The sequence below is a fragment of the Camelus dromedarius genome, chromosome 11 (assembly GCF_036321535.1).
Source record: "Camelus dromedarius isolate mCamDro1 chromosome 11, mCamDro1.pat, whole genome shotgun sequence".
Lineage (NCBI taxonomy): Eukaryota > Metazoa > Chordata > Mammalia > Artiodactyla > Camelidae > Camelus > Camelus dromedarius.
In genome coordinates this window covers 5,900,445-5,917,919 of record NC_087446.1, presented here as the reverse complement: position 1 = coordinate 5,917,919, position 17,475 = coordinate 5,900,445, and the positions used below count along the sequence as shown (strand labels likewise).

Below are 17,475 nucleotides of genomic sequence, written 5' to 3'. Positions count from 1 at the left end.
CGAAAGGTGGTTCCATCATAGGGTTTGCTTTCATGAGTGAGATTACGAAGCAACAGAGGATGGGATTAGCCAAATTACAGAAATTTCCTGAAGATAAACTGATGACTAAGAGGTTTCAGATCCCCAGGTCCAATTAAGGTACTAAAGGCAACAATTGGTTGTTTGCTGCTGCTGGTGGTGACTGGGGGGGGGGGGGGGGGAGGTGAGTGTGTATGTGTGTGTTATTTCCTGGGTTTCTGAGAGTTGATTTGGAAGATTTTGAAGGGAGAGTCTTCCAGATCTCAGTAACAAGATCTTGTTGGCAAATTCACCTTAAACGGAACTCATTTCTCCAAAGTGGGGGTGGATTGGACAGTTGGGACAGTTACAGGAGAACAGAATTCCCTTGCTGGAGAGGAAGCAACCCTGGAGGTAAATGGCTTTAAGGAGGAAAAAGCTTGCAGCACCGCAAAGCCTCGCTTGCCAGGAGGCAGCAGCAGCAGTTTGTAAAGATGCTGCCCACACCCACATGGCAGCCCTGCACAACGTTCCTCAGTCTCCACTGTGGATGCTTAGCCTACACGCCTGGCCTGACGTGTCAGACAGAGGAGCAAGTCTTTTCTTGGAGAGTACCTGGTCCAAATGATTGTGTGCAAATACTAATGGCTGTTTTTGTCCACCTGTGAGGGATGAGGGGCCCCAGGCAGTGACACTGAGAGAGCCAAGAAGGAGCTGCTCAGAGTAGAATTAAAAGTGTGCTCCAGGCGGATTGTGAGTTTCAAAGGGCCCGATGATAGAGGGCTTGGGAAAGCAGGAAGGTGTGGATCCTGACGTGTGCCCATTTCTCCCACCCCTCACTTATCAAATCCCCCATCATTCTGATCTTTTGGCAAGTCCGAGGGCACCATGACAATGGACGGGCCCGGCCTCCAAAGCCTTCCTGACTCACCTTTCCCCTCACCCAAATTAGGTGCATCTTGATGCTTACACAGACCCCAAACCCTCCCAGCATGTACACACGTGCTGGTCTAAGCTCAACTGGAGCTGCGCTTAGCTGTAAGAAACTACCCATCAGAAATTCCTTAATTCAGAAATGGTCACTTACATGTCTAAGAGGGAGCCATCTCACACTTAACATGGACATAATACACCTCCTGATTTCCCCACCAAACCTGTTCCTCCTCCTGGCCCTCCTGTTTCAAATGGCACCACATTCACCCAGTTGTTCCATTTCCACTCCTGCCCACAGGCCACAGGGGTTAGTCTTGCTGACCTCCCCAACCTCATTACCCTCTCCTCTTATCTGCTACCGTCTCACCACACTGGCTTTCTTTCTGTTCCTCAGATCCACCAAGCTCTGTTCCTCCCTGCAGCCCCGTACCCTCTATAAACACTCTCTGATCTCAAAGTCTACCTCATATTATTCCCACCTCAGGTCCTCTGGGAACTTTACCTGGACCCCTGATCTAAGGCAACTACCTGGTTACTTTCTATCACATTGTCTTACTTTAATTACAGGCACTGACTTGTTCCCACCACAGAACAGATGCCAACTAGTATAGGGTGCAAGTAAATCAGGGCTGTAAGCTGGCATTGGCATCGCCACATTTGGGTATTAGAAGGACCACTTCAGAGTAGAGGATGGACAGAAGGGGGTCAAAATAAAGGGTAGGGAGACCAATTAAGATGCTACTGTGATGGGAAAAGATGATGGTTTGGCCCAGGGGTGGTTGACAATGAAGACATGCGAGATTTGAGTTATTTAGGAAATAAGAACAGTGACGGCCTGAATAGGAAACAGGAAGGAGGGAGAGGAGTCTGTGATGGCTACAAGGGTTTTGGCTAGGGCAGAAGAGGGCACAGAACTAGGCAGGGGACACTGGTGTCTGCATATGTTGGTTCTGAGTGAGGCCAGTGAGGCAGCTGGACAGACAGGTCTGGAATGTGAATTCTGAGTGTCATTAGCTCATACTCTCATACAGGGACTGTTCCTCTCCCTTCTGAGTCAAAGTGGAGGCTGTCCTCTAGGTGATCAGTCTAGGATAATAATCACCAGTGTTAGGACTCTGAGGTGACAGACCTCTGGATCTCACATTTCTGTCGCAAAGGACACACACTGAAACTCACAACAAAACCTCTGGTGATGGTTCCCTGTATGCTGTGTCTCACGGAGAATTATGGGATGAGCAATGAATACTACCACGGTTGTCCATCTCTCAACCATTATTTTTTTTTTGCTGAAACTATAAAGTAGCATATAGAAAAAACTCCATCTCATTATCAAAACACACTTCAACATCTCTCTTCAATTTTTTTAACAGAAAGATTAAAATCCTAACCAGCATTTCCACAGATGATTTCCAATTACTACATGCTTTTAAAAATACTTTAAATAACACCTAAAGGCCCATCTTCTACCACTGGACATTATGTTGCTTGTTACACATCTCCTTCTTAAGTCACAGGGTCACGTGTGCTGATCAGCCCTGAGTCAGGCACTACAGAGGATTGCAGGGCTGACCCAGAGAACTGATCTGGTGAGGAAGACAGTCACAAAATACAGTTCTAAGTGGCACAACACTGGGAACTTGCTGCTTGGGGAACCAGGTGACAGGTGAGATGGCTTTTTAAATCAATGTGCTTTTCATGAATGATAGGTGGATTAAAATGTCCAGGCATGCTGGGAGATGCAAAGTCTAGTGTCAGCAAATAAACATATTTTGAGGGGCTGCCTTTTCAAAGCATTAATATATTTTGATTCCTTCCAGAGAGAACTCTCCCTAGAAGCAAGCAAAGAGAACCACCTGTCAATTATCCTATTGCTTACCTTGACCAGCTTTAAGTATTTTTGAACGAAAAAACAAAATAACTTTCAAGCAAACCAAGGACCTACATCTAACATCCATCTGAACCAAGATTTAAACCTCACAGACACTGTTTTCAAACTCCGGAACCACCTGGCATCTCCACAGAGCCAGTCACAATGAATATGCCTGAGAGTTGTTAAATGAGCATACATTTTACTGGAAACTCTTCCACTAGCTGCTCAGTGAAGCAGGTAAGAAATAAATTGCCTCCACAGCCGATGTCACTGCAGCTGGGCAGCACTCCTGCAGAAGGGACCAGTACCACTTCAGACTTGGAGTTCATGATTTTGTTGACGTCAGTTTTGTGTGTCTGCTTATGTGGCAGCTGTTGCAGTTCTGTTCTGGACAGCAGTATGCCACCAACATACTCAAATCAAGTGTCAGTCATAAGCACACACAGCGAAAGTCACTCCACTGTACCTGGCTTACTGGGACAGGTCACATAGAACTGAATTTTCTCTTTGGTTCAATTTCTACTCCATTAGCTTAATGACAGGAACACATCTTCACTAAAGTGACACGTGAGGACACTTTTCAGGACTGACACCAGCCCACAGTACTTAAAAAAACCACCTCAATACAAAAGCCTCTAGGAATAGTTTGGAGCCCACCAAGGAAGCTACCTGATCGCCAGCAAAGTTAATTTTACCCCAACTGTCCTCTGTTTTCATCCTATTTATAGATGAGAAAACTATCTAAGAGCTCTCCCGATGCCTCGTTTAGGTGGCCCTCCTGAAGAAATGACTTCTACACATCTGAATTTTTCAGGTAACTGAAGTTATTCAGACCAGGAAAAATATGCATAGAAAACAGACAACAAATTGAGGAGAAACACTGAAATTCCAAATTAATGATCAACGGACATAAAGCATTAAAATAGGAAACAACAGCAATATCACTAATACAAAAATGAAGTCTAAAAGAAACTAAAATTTAAAAAGGAATCCAGTGCCTTTGAGACTGTAGTAAAACGTGGACTCACATGTTTTTGTGGATGATCCTAGTTCGATACGATCCTTTCTAGTTATACCACAAGACAATGCCTACCAAAAACCATAAAATAGTCACACTTTTTGATTTAGCAGTTCAACATCTGGAAAATTTCCCGCCAATAAAACTCCATGAATAAAAATGTTACACTGAATAACTAACTGGAAACCTTAATGTTTGGCAGTGTGGGAATATTTAGATAAATTCCATTACATATTAAAAAAAACATAGATTGATATGAAAATTAAAATTACAAAATTAAGTGAAAAAAGCAACATGGAGACCTGTACCCATAGTGTAAGGGTAGAAGCATAATGAGACCCATTTCAGGTTTGTTTCGAGGTTTGTATGTGACAGTTCATGTACAGTGCTTAGAAATACACATTAGCAATCATTATCACATATAGTAAAATAAGCCCATGGACAAAATCTAGAAAAGAGGCCAATTTGTTGGGTTATCAGAATTGGGACTGACTTTCTTTTACTTAAAGTATTAGTCCATCAATACAAATAACACTGTTGTTATTACCTTCATGTAAATAAGCAATACCTTTATAAAAGGTATTTCATCTTTTCACAACTTGGGAGTAAGACTGGGAACCTCAACCCCACAGACAGTGCCCAAGCGCCTCCCCCAGATCCCGTGGCCCATCTGCCAGGCCTTCTCTCCTCCCCTTTCCTATGTTTCCTGTTATCTCCTCTAAGTAGACCTTCCTCAGGTCCTCAAAAGACAAGTATCCATCCACAGTGACAATCTTAACCTCAGAGCCCACTCTGTCTGGTCTCAAGTCCACACACAAGACCTTAAGCCACAGTCTGGAAGTCTGAGAATGTAGGGTGCTGCTGTGCACAACAGAGCTTTTCTCAGGCCCACACATCAGCCCTTCCTCATTGTAGTCAAATGCAATCAGCAATTCCACTGTGTGGTCAATAAAGTCAATATCTTGGAAAAATTACTAGAAAACCAAAACCAGTACACTACCCTTCTGCTCCCCCATCATATTTTAGGCAATAATTATAATGATAAGCTTAGTTTCTTTCTCTGACACCTTTTAAGGGTTCTATGCGGGATTTTTTTTTAAATGACACAGATTTCATGATTTCCTACTTCTCCCCCACTTGTTTGCAGCTTGAATTTACCAGTCTTACATCTACTCAAAAAGCTAAATACAAATCAGGAAGTACTTACTAAGAAGACCTAGAGTGCTGACTGAGCTAAAGTGCTTTCACACCTGATACTTCCTTCCGTCTGCTACACATCAGCCACAAAACGAAATGTCTCCTCTTCCTCAGTCCCTTCTGTTGTTAGTGTCCCGCCCGCCCTCACACCCCCACTGAGTTGCTTGCTGGGCTAGAAACCTCAGCTTCGTCCCTCACTTTCCTTTACTTGTCAGGTCTAATCAAGTTTCTAAATTCTATCAACTTTAAATTCCAAAATGTTTCTAACATCTGCCCATCCCTTCTGATTCCCTTTACTACCGTTCATTCAGCCCTTATCATCTCTTGTACAAATTAACGCCACAGCCTCTCACCTGGTTGGCTCACTTCACCTCTCCTCACATCCTACCTGAGCTTTCTTCATAAAACAAAGACCTGATCATGTAATTTTACACGCTTACAAATTGCCAGTGGCTTTGTATTGCCTATATATGAAAGGCTAAATTCTAAGACGACAGTAGTCTTCCGTAGTCCACATACACTGCACATGGTTAACTATTTGGGGTGGGAGGTGGAGTGTGTGTGCCCTGAATCAATCCATGAATTCAGTTATTCTGGATCTCCCTTATAGTGCTGACCTGTTAAAAACGCTTATTTAAAAAACTTTATCACTGGGTAGACTCTACTGTGGCCTTTGGTAATCACTATTAAAAATTTACCAACTCACAAGAATATTAATGCTTTTTACTTAATGTGCGGGCAGATTTTATTCCCTTCCATTTGCCTCCTCTCCTTTGAGAAATCTAATTCCTGAGAGTGTTTATGTGGACTAATGCTATTTCATGAGGTGGTAATTAATAGTGCACCTTAAATACCACACACTCTGCTTCCCCCAAACTTGAGTTTCCCACAAGAGTAACAAAAATGAGAAACTGTTTCACACACAGGACAACTTAGCTATCCAGGAGGATATGTTCTGAGACAGACCACTAACTGTGCCGGGATGGAAGGACACACAGTTTGCAGCTGACTGAGGTTAACAACAGGAACACGTCTTCACCAAAACAACTGTGAGGACACCACTCTAGGGCAGACACCAGCCCACAGTACATGCCAAGTATTTCTCTATGTGTTTTCCAAAGAATAACTCATTTAATGCTCAAGACAACCTTCTTTACAGCAGGTGCCATCAGTTTCCCTAAGGCAGAAAGGTGAGGAGATCTTTGAGGGCAACTACTAAGCTGACTGGATTTTCTCTTATCTGACTTCTTACCAGTACATGGGAAGATGGGAAGAAACTGGTCTGCAGCTGTGGACTTCAGGGTCCTGCAAAACTGGCCTTGGCTTGGGGTGAGGGGGCAGGAGCTCCACTTGTCTAAGTGCTGGATGAAGGAAGCTCAAGCCCTCGTGCAGGAACTGTGTGGGGGCAAGGCTTTGCTTTCTGCACGAACCCCGCAAACCTTCCTGACAAAGCCCAGGAACTGTGTGCCCCAGTGATTCTCTTCACACCAGCTGGGGGACCTGGGTCGAGGCTCACTCATCTGTGGAGTGAAGGTCCCTCCCAGCACTAACCAGACTTTTACTGGTTTTCTAACAAGGCTCAGATGTTTGTTGAATTGAAATGAGTATCTACTTTCACACACTATTTGATCATCTCAGTTCTTTGAACATACAAGCAATAACTAGTTTAACATCTCAGGGATGAATTATTTGATTTAATAAGTAGGATTTGTCAATATTCTTATTTATGATCCTTTAGTATTTTCAAAGAATGGTCTACCCCCTTAAAAGTTTTACTTAGAAACAAGTGTAATGCTTCTCTCATCATCCCTCCACCTCGAAAAGAACTAAACAGTCTAAGGAAATTGAAAGTCTTTCAATTTGTCATGATTCATCCGGTAAGGTAATAAAATTCAAATCTGCATATTTCATAGGAGATTCCTCAGAATTTAGAAAAACCAAATTCTGAAAGAAAATTAACCCTTTCTCCAGAGGTTCAGTGTCAAGGCCATCACGCAGTGATATAAAAAGAGATATCACACAGCTAAATGTTAAGAAAAAATGGTAATAAGACAATCACACAACTTTCTGCTGTATGCTAAAACTAATGGGACTAGAGAGATGAACAGGCCGTGGTGCCTCACTGCATCACGCAGACAGGCTGTGACAGAAGTGAGCACTGTGATGACAAAGATCAAGTGCTTGCCAGTGAGGGGGCAGGGATGGGGAAGGAGGGAGTGTAAGGAAGGGGGGAGGGGAAAGAGAAGAAAGGATGTGGGAATGTGAGAGAGGGAGGGGGAGAGGAAAGTAGAGGGGGGAAAGCAGAGGGGTACAGGGGAGGGACAATCACTGGAGGGGAAGATACCGGAGTTAAGGGCAGAGATGAGGAGTTTAAGGAAGGCTTCAGCAGGATCTGGGCTGGTGGCAGCATCCCTGCTGGGCTACACACTCAAGGATGTAAGATGGGAGGGGTGCCGCCAGCCCAGGTAGTGAAGGTGGGGAAGGGAACAAGCACAGGCCAGCAAAGCTAAGAGCTGCAGCCTCAATGAGATCTCTGAAGGCCTTCACAGCCCTAAACCTATCAAACAGGTTTTTATACACCAAGTTATCTGCATGCCCATTTAGAGGCAATTACCTCTGTCACACTATCCATGTCAGGGGCCATTGTGGATTCACACAAGCACACCAAGGTAAATAAGCAGAGGTTAAAGTTAGACAAAACCAAAGAGGACTGTGCAGTCCCACATTTAGAAAAGGAAAGAGTGTGAAGGCGGCTGTTTGTACAGGAATGTTCTGGTTTTCAGCAATTTTCAGAGTAGTGTGATGCTTATGGGGAGAAAGGCTATTGTCTCTTGAGGACTTTGTATTATTTTGTTATAATATCATGCTTGTCAAAACACCTGATAAATACACAGGCCAAAATGGATGTTTAATCAAATATATGTGGCCTTATCAATATAATAGGATTGAGAGCGTGCTTATTAAGCAGACCAAAATTGAAGGCATCTGCTAAAATCTAAGATAAAACTAGACTCAAAGTGACCTTGACAAATTGAAACAGCATCTATCAAATTAAATTTAAAAAGGCAAGTTACTGTAATTTTAATTTGCTCTCAAATACATTAAGAAAAAGAGAATAAAACCTAGGCAAGTAAAACAGAAAAGGATCTTGTAGTTATAGCAGAACATCAGCTCCAAGAGCCAAGAAGCAAAATTTTTTAAACCATTTTAAAAATCAACACATCGTGGGGCTATACTACCTGACCATGCGTCACTAAAGTCAAGTCATCCTTTATTCTGAGGGTAATGGAATGGTTATCTTCCCCTTTCCTATCTCACTGGGTGGCTTGTGAGAATAAAACAGATGCGCAGTATATTGAAAAACTAATATCAATATACAAAGCTGGCATTCTATTCTAAAAAAGGGATATAAAATAAATAGAATGGGATCAAGGGAAGAGAAAGTTAATATTTCTAAAGGGCACTGATATAGTGAGTGAGCACAATAGAAGGAAATAAACTTAAAGCTGCAGTATTGAGATTTACATAAGATTGGTCACAAAACTAATAGAATGTTATATGTCAATTACATCTCAATTTTTAAAAAAAAGGTTGGTCAACTGTTCTGAAATGTTATTAAAGGAGATGGTGGAGTCTGCGGCCCCGATGAAGCCGTCACAGAACCCCAAAACCTAAGTGGAGAGCCTCTACAATACAGAAGTATAAGGACAAAAGTACCCGTTTTTATGCCTTTTACCTTTAAAAGGAAGCATTCTAACTTTTTATCACCTAGAACATATAATTAATTTGAAGCACTTCTGAAACAGATGAGGCTTCAATCAATATTTTAAAAAACAGAAACTACTTTCAAAGACTACTACTTTTCCCTGCCTAATGTGCTTCATGTTATTTTAACCATTTAGTTAATGAAAGCTGTGAGGAATGAGTTAGAGAAAGAGACTGACTTACCACAGTCAGTGTATTTGTTCCAATTACGACATTCCAGATTTTATTTTGGGATCAAAGCTGACGAGTAATAGACTAAATTGTCACTTCCTGAAGACATGATTCCTGATGAGAAATTTTAAAAGGGAGCCTGTTGTTTGGCTTTTTCGGGGATGGAGGGGCTGTCATTTGGGTGGTTGCGTTACTATCAGGTGTCTTCTACTTTTTATAAACTAGACTTGGACTGAGACACGGGATCCAGTGATTTGGTGGGAAGGATTTAGCCTGCTGATTACTGGTTACCAGTTACTACTAGAGAATGTTCAAAAGTTTACACATAAAAATTACTGAGATGTTAATAATATTCTATGTTGAAATAAAGAAAACACTGGCAGATGGACAGGGACATATACCAAGAAGTAACAAGTAAACAAAACAGATCAACCCACCAAATACTGTAACTTTCAGAGGAAAGTTGGCAAGCAGGCCAACAACCAGGACACGATGATGATCAATGGATTACTGAGTGCGCAGAACTGACTAAAGAATGTTGTACCTTAGGATCCTAAACGTTATGTCCCTTTAGGACTTTTGCATTTTAAAATGCCACTGTGTCTAAGAAGTAAATCTATTTTAAACTTGGGGTTTGGGAGTGACACTGATGATGGAGAAGGGAAGGAGGGAGAAAAGAGATCCTGCGTGGGGTTGGGGGTTGGGGGGAAGGTCTTGGAGGGAAAGGCAAGCTCCTTTGTGTGGATGAATTAGGATGTTCTAATTTAAAATATATGCAAATTTCACATTAATTACATTTTGATTATACTTTACTAGCACTTCCTTTTTTTATCAGACACTGTTATCAATTCTGGGGATAGTGCAATGATAAAACATAGTGCTGTGTGGTGAGATGTGGTAGGGAGGGAGAGGACAGTATCAAGTGTCCAAAAACACTATAATCCTGGCTTATAAAATCATTATTTAACTGTGAATGAAAGTCAGCTGTATTTGTCAAGTATGGTAAGTTTTAAATATAAATTAACACAAAAAACTCTCATCTGATTAAACATCACAGACAATACACATTTACACATCTGCTTCCTTTCCTTAAAAAAAAGGGGTAAACTTATAAGACAAATTCATGAGGATGTAAAGAATGGGAAAGGACACTAACACACAGACGTCCAAATTCTGGAAACCAGAAATAGAAAAGACAGAGCAGGTGATTCAGCTGGCTGAAAGGAAGCAGAGAGAAGGGTGCACCTTGTGGCACAGAGCCTAGAGGCACAGGTGTCTCAGAAAGTTGGGAAACAAGATGGGGCCGGAAACCAGAACATTGGCTCAAAGATTGTATGATGAGTTAGGCCCCCAACTCAACCCAATCTGACCAGGTTACTGTCCCCTCAGAGGGATATTCAGAGAAGAAAAAGTTGCTGAAAACATCAGAAATGAAGATAAATAAAAGGTTGGTTAGATGGTTGAAGAAAGCATGGAGAAGTTAGAACAAACAGACAGAAAAAGAACACAGAACAGGAGAGAAAAGAGAAAGCCAGAAGATCAACCTGGGAGGTACAATTCCTGGTTAATAGGAATTCCAGGAAAGAACAGAGAAAGCAGAGGGAAGTGACACATGACAAACTTCCTGATCTCAAAGTCATGAGTTACAGATGGGAAGATCTCACAGAGCAGCCACACAATGAATGAAAAGGCCAACCTCAAGGCCCATCATTTGTGATTTCGGAACCAGGGACATGAGAAGATCTTTAAACCTCTAGTGGAGAAAGACCCAACACATATGAAGGCCTGAAAATCAGAGTGGCTCCAGTCCCGCAACACTAGAAGCTAGAGAACAGGTCAGGAACCGTGACTCCAAGACAGTGAGAGAAAACATTTGCAAATCTAGACCCTATATCCAGCCAACACCCCATTAAACATGAGGAAAGAACAGAAGTGTGATCTCAACGTATTTACCTCCCATGCACCCCTTTCTTAGGAAACTACTGAAGAATGAAGCACTCTACTAAATGAGGGCCCAGACTAAGAAAGGTGAAGACATGGGATTCAGAAACAGCATTCAACAGAGGGAAGAAGTAAATGATGACGATGATGACTGCCGCAGGATAGTAGTTATGAAACAGACCTGGAGAACAAATATCCCTACTGGAAAATATAGACTGGAAAGATGTGGTCTAAGAAAATAAAAAGCAAACAAAAACACGTATTAATAATTCTAGAGGAATGAAAAGTTTCTAAGAAGGGTGTTATAACCATAATATATGCTTCGTAAGTACTACAGAGCCAGATGTTGAAAAACGGAAAGAAAGATCAATAGATAACATGGATGCCAGTAAAAGTTTACTGTTTAGAAACAGAGGAAAACCAGCAGAGGAATCAGGTTTGAGGAGGGGTAGAGCAGGTTTGATGCATAACACTATAAATTACAGGTGTATAACATAGTGAGTCACAACTTTCAAAGGTTATAGTCCACTTATAGTTATTATAAAATGTTGGCTATATCCCTTGTGTTGTACATGGGCCTAGGGGCTTTAATTTGGAGGAATTACCATGTGATACAGAAGAATAAAAAGTAAGGCTGAAACAAAGTTTGTGGAAGAAACAAAACCAAGAAGAAGTAACAAAAAGTGCATCTGGTAAGGGATTTCTCGTACTCACCATCTCTCTGGCTATTTCCAGGGCTTCCTGCAGGCCGTAGAGCCTGCCACAGACCAGGTAGATTCCATTGGCCCAGAGAATACAACCCTCATGGACCCAAAATTCATTGCTGTCAAGAGGTAGTTCAGGGATTTGTAACTCCAACTCAGGGCCACCTTCCGAAGTGGTGGACACAGAGGGCTTTGAGTCCAAAGCAGTCTTTTCGCTGCTGCCCTCGGTGCTTGCTTTTTTACAAGGGAGCCCCCTGGACAGGGACCGAGGGCCTCCGCCACAGTCTTCTGAGCGGTGCCGCCGCTTAAACCTGGGGTGGGTGGCCAGGCTCCTCTGCTCTTTTTGCTGCTGCTGCTCCTCCTCCTCCTCAGTGTCCGTCTTGGAACCATTCGAAGCGCTTTTGTGCCGTACCTTAACTTTGCTCTGCATTTCCGTGGCCCTCTTAGGAGGTGGATTTTTGGGGAGAGTGGCTGCATAATCTTGGGGATAAAAGGGTCCAAAGAGGTCGCCCATGTTCCGGTAGCTGGCCCACTTGCCACACAGACAGCAAACGAGGTGCCCCATAACAGAAGACTCTGTCACAACAGGTCCCTGCAGCATGAAGGATGAAGCTGGGAGCGCCTTGCTTTCAGTGCTGCTGGGTGGAGGGGTCAGGGACCTCTGACCCTTCCGACCCCTCACCAATTTGGTCTGTTCTTCTTCCTCAGCATTGATGATTGTACAAACGGCTCCAAGTTCACACTTATTTACTACATGGATATAAGGGAAAAAAGACTTGTTCTTGGCATCAGTTTTATCCAGTGGCTGGGTGGCATACTTCAGCTTGATCTCAGGTTCCTGGGGTTCTACGATGGGAACGGTTTGTTTGGTTTTCCGCTTCCTTGGCTGCGCCCCAGGCTTCCTTCTCTCCCTCCTTTGCCTCTGCTTTTTTGGCTTTGGCTCTCCATCTGCAGAACCTTCTGGTATCTGAGGGGGCTGTGGGGGGGGAGGCGGTGGCTGCTGTTGTTTCTTCTGCTTATTCACACTACCAATGGGTCTCCCCTTCTTCTTTCCTGATGGGAAATAACCCTTTGGGGGGAAACTCTCCTGTTTGGGGGAAATCGTTACTGTATCATTCTCTTTCTCTTCAGCCTTGGGGTTTGCCTCAGGGGCCAATATGCCTGCTGGAGGTACATTCTTTGAGTCAGGAAAGATTAAAGGTGCTGTCCCGCCCAGGGAACCATCTGGTCTCCCTTGGTTACTCCCAGGCTTCTGTGAGGTTGCAGATGTCATGGCACCAGGGGGTTCCTTTCCAGCAGTAACCCCGTCTGGGTGCATCTCCGTCTTCACTTTGTCGTCCCCACTGCCACGCCACTCCTCCGAAGACCGTGCGACAGGCTTTTCTATGCTCAACTCCTGGTCTGCTGGACAGACAAGGTCAGATACCACCTCACCTTTTCTCTTCTCCATCTCAGCATCCTGAGCAGCAACACTCCCACCTTCGGGAGGGCCGCTCTTCAAAGACAGGATGTCATCGAGAGTGACCGTGTCTCCCCCAGCCTCCGCACTGTTCGAGGATGCACTCCTCCTAATGTTTGGGGATGTGATCTTCTGAACGATAGCTTCCAACTTCAATCCCCGTCCTTTCCGTGGGGGCAGTATTTTGGTCTTAGCAGGACTTGTGAGGGTAACAGCAGGGCAGTTTCTACTATCTGGACTTGGAAGCTCCTTGGAGGATTCTCTCTTAGGGATGGACTTGATCTCCTGACTGTGGGAGAGATGGGCATAGGAATTGAACGCTTTATCAGTGCCTTCTTTTGATGGATGAAGGAGGCGCCCTTTATCTTCAGTGTTGCTATTCTTCACATCTTGTGACTGTCTCTTACTGGGAATGGGAGAGATAAAAGAACGGACACGCCTCCTCATGATTAAGGGGTTTTGAGAAGAATGATCCTCTTGCCCTGGAAGCCTTAGCATAACATTACTGGGTTTGGATGACTGTGTAGACTCAGCTAGCCCATGTCCGTCAGTCTCGTGGGGTGGTCCATACCTTTTCTGATTGGACATTCCTGGTGGACCGCTGCTTTTGGCTGGAGAAGTTTGCCGAGAAAGATCCCAACAAGATTCTTGTTGTAATTTCTGGGAGCCATGCTTCAATTCAATGCCTTTGTTAGAAAGACCATCACTAGACATGAGGCAGCGTCCACCTTCCTGACCGCTGGGGTCATGGTAAGTCCCCATCGGTGGGCCATACATCATGCCATCTTTGTCATTCTTCAGAGGGCTCCGCACTCGGTCAAGAAACTGCTGCTGCCTTGGGCTCTTCCGGGGTCCCTCCTGCCTGTGCTGTGCCGCAGCGATGACTCCCTGAGCAGAACTGCTGCTCCAGTCTTTATATTCCTCTTGTTGCTGTTGGTACATCTGTCTCTTATAATGGAGCTGAGAATTCAAGCCTGCACTGGGGTCTCCATAAGCATGAGCCCGAGTGTTTGCATGATAAGCAGAGGCCAGGCTTTCTGAGTTGGGAGAAAAGGGAGCATGCAAAGAACTCCTATTGGCCCTCTCTGAAAAGGTCACGTGTGGGTTCATATGATGAGGGTCTCCCCCTGGGCCTCTGCTCCTCCCAGGAGACATCTTCAACTTTTCTGAAAAGTCATGATACTGAGAAGGGGACCGACCTCTCATGCCCTCCCGACCACCAACTCTGCCAGGGACCCGCCGCATTGGCGTGGGTCTGCCGTCCTGGGGGCCATAGTCTGAGATGGAATCATGGGCTGCTGCTCCAGGGCTGGCGTTGCCTCGGTAAGACTCATGCTTGATGCTAGTAGGGTGGCAGTGGTCTCCAGATTTCTTGTTGTTGAAACTAGCTTGGGATTTGGATTGTTCAAAGTCTTCCTCTTTTATCTGCCCACTCTGGGATTTCAGCTTTGTTTCCACGGACACCAACCCACCTGGAAGAATGACCGACTGACTTAAACTTGGATTGAGACGTTCATTCCTCCCAAGTCTGGTGTCAGCACCCATGTGCCCCAGTGAGTGAGCCCCTGGGTCCCTGACAATCTGTCTTAGTGGAGAAATATCACAGATCACTGATCTTCTTTCAGAGAGGGAACCCCCAGGCTCATGGGCTGACGACTGAGGCTCTATTTCAAATTTTCTGGGAATTGGATAGTCAGCCAAATTGATCTGTTTCATTTCAGGAGCTGTGCCACTTGATTTCCTTTCCCAGGGGCCCCAGTGGGGGTTTTCCAATAGGGATCCAATGCTTTTGTTCAAAAGACCCCTGCTAGCCAATTCATTGGTTTGACTAACTAAGACATTGGGCCTCGTGGCTCCTTCTAGGCCAGCAGCCATGCCCTGGTGCTCCTGAGTACTCCTGGAATATCTCCTGTCAGGGTGGTGGTGGTAACCCTGAAGCACTTCCTGCAGGAGGCTGGGGAACTTCTCATTTCTACCCTTTCGCTCCCCATGGCCAGTGAAGTCCCCCTTATCTTGTCCTGTAGGATACTGAGGAAAGCCACTGACATTTCTTGGCACGGCTGACCCAAAACTATCTTTGTAACTATAGCGCAGGCTTCCAGGAGATTTGCTAGGCTCAGTTCTGCTGATAAAACCAGAGCCCCCGGCAGAGTGCCCGGTCTGGCCATTTCCCTCTCCGTTGTGGTTGGAGTTATTATCTCCATTCTTGTTTCCTTTACTCCCTCCTCCAGGAGGCTCTGGCTGTGGAAGTGACGTGTGACCGGTTTCCTTTGTCCCACCAGTGCTGGGTGGCCTTTGAGTGGCTGCAGGATCATCCTCTTGGGAGCCTTTTTCTTGTCCACCAGGCTTCTCTACCCGACTTGTCATGGCTTCCCGGGAGACAATCACCCCAACTGTCTTCTCATTGACTTTTGGGTTGCCGTCGGATGACAATGGTGTGTCCTTAGCACCTGGTGAGGCTGTCTCTTCTCTGGCTGCAGGACTGGCACTGAGTCTGGGGGCTTCGTTCTGAGTGCCCTGTGCTGGTGAGGAGCCCGCTTTCTCTGAGGCTCCACCCTTGTAGGTGGTGTCAGAGCTGGTGCTCTGGCCACTTAGCTGCCTCACCCTCTCACCTTGATCCTCAGAACTGCTGGAGCAGCCTCCATCCAGCGACTCTGCCATAGGGGACTTCAGTTGTTCTTCAGCCTGTGAGGAGCCTTCGGAGTTTGTACAGCTGTCTGCTTTCTTAGAAGAGGAGGGCCTCTTGGAGGTCTTCTTCTGAGGTGTCAGGGCATCAGAAAGTAGCATGTGCTGAACAGTATTAGGAAGATTGGCCACTTGAGTACTCAGGGCACTCAAACTACTCAACCCAGGATCTGTCAGCCGCTTTTCTGGCACCCCTTCTAGTCCAAACCCTTTGAAGCCTGCAGCATGAGAATTAGGACTGGGCATCATTGATGGGGTTGGGCTGAGCTGAGGCATCAGCTGCAGAATTCTGTTTCTTGAACCCATGGGCACATTGCCTTGCCCACACTGGAGATTCTCCCCACTCTGCATAAGAGGAGATGGGGTAGAGCTACAGCTTGGAGACTGAACCACGGAGGCAGCTGGGGAAGGGTTAGAAATGGGGCTGAAGTTCTGGTGAAACTGCATGGGGGACCTCACAGGAACCTCAGGCTGGCTGTACTGCGCCACCTGGCCTTGCAGGGGCATCTTGGCGGCACTGTTGGTGTACTGCATCACGTGCTGAGCAGGGTGCTGCTGCTGCTGCTGCTGCGGCTGCGGCTGTGGCTGCTGCTGCTGCTGCTGCTGCTGCTGCTGCCCTGCTGCTGCCCCTGCTGAGTCCCTTGCGGAATCTTGGCCTGTTCAAAGTTCTTCATAGATTGAGGCTGATAGCTGTAATTCGACTGTGTTCCATAAGCCTGTGCATTAGAACCCACATTATGTCCCTCGTACTGGGATCCGGCATTCACACTGTAACTGCCATCATAGCTCTGTCCAGACTGGCTGAAACGCTGTGGTGAAGGGAAGGAGGAAGAGGAGGAGGCGGCGGCAGAAGACTGGTAGTGTTGGCCAAACTGGCCCACTCTTAACTGGTAGCCAGCAGCGGAGGCTGGCAGAGTCGAGGGCCGCTGCATTGGCTGCAGATGGGACGAGCCAGATGCTGGCTGGCCAGTGGCTTGTGGCAGAGGCTGATGGGACTGGTAGAGCTGTTGTCTCAGCTGCTGCACTTGCTGCTGCTGCTGCTGCTGCTGGCTGGAAGGCTGCTGGTACTGAGCACTCCCTGGGGAGAAAGGCCCCGTGTAATCCTGCTGATAATGAGACACACCACCAAGGGCGGAGTGCTGTGCTGGAAACTGGCCCACATGACCCTCACTCCCATACTGATTGCCAAAGCTGCTCCCCTGGGGGGGTCCATAGCTCTGCACAGGCCCAGAAGGCCTTCGCTGGGGAGGCTGTGGAGTTCCTGTCGCCACAGGGTCTTTGTTGCCTGCCATGTAGTAAAAGTCTCCAGTCTCTTTCCTGAAACCCTGGTAGCCTTGATGGCCAGAGGTTTCACTAGCCATTGCTGCAGCCGCCGCTGCTGTTCCCCGTCGTCCACCACCACTGCTGCCGCCGCTGCCGCTGCTGCCACCACCTGCACCCCCAAAATTCTGGAACATCTGGGCCTGACGAGGGCTGAATTCTTCTATCCGGGATGAGCCGTGTACCTCCTGTGGGTAGCTCTGCTGGTTTCCGTGGTAACTGCTTTGCTCCCGAAAGGACTGCATACTGTTCAGCAGCACAGCAGCAGGCCAACAGCCCTCCTGGAAATGAAGAAGAGAAAGAAAAATATCAGACATGCATCTCCTCAATACAACTAAAATTAAGTCTAGAGATGGAGGGGACACAATAATTCAGATGCCCAGGTGAATCTGACTAGTTTGAATTTCATCTCCTT

At 45.8% G+C, this 17,475-nt stretch overlaps 1 protein-coding gene across 1 annotated transcript in view; it reads right to left on the bottom strand.

Moving 5' to 3' along the window:
- TCF20 (transcription factor 20) overlaps window positions 1–17,475 on the bottom strand; it is an 86,028-nt gene that overhangs the window by 31,518 nt on the left and 37,035 nt on the right. Inside the window, 2 exon segments of the mRNA XM_031463369.2 lie at window positions 11,607–16,357; window positions 16,360–17,341. Coding sequence (XP_031319229.2) covers window positions 11,607–16,357; window positions 16,360–17,305 — 5,697 coding nt within the window. The 5' untranslated portion in view covers window positions 17,306–17,341.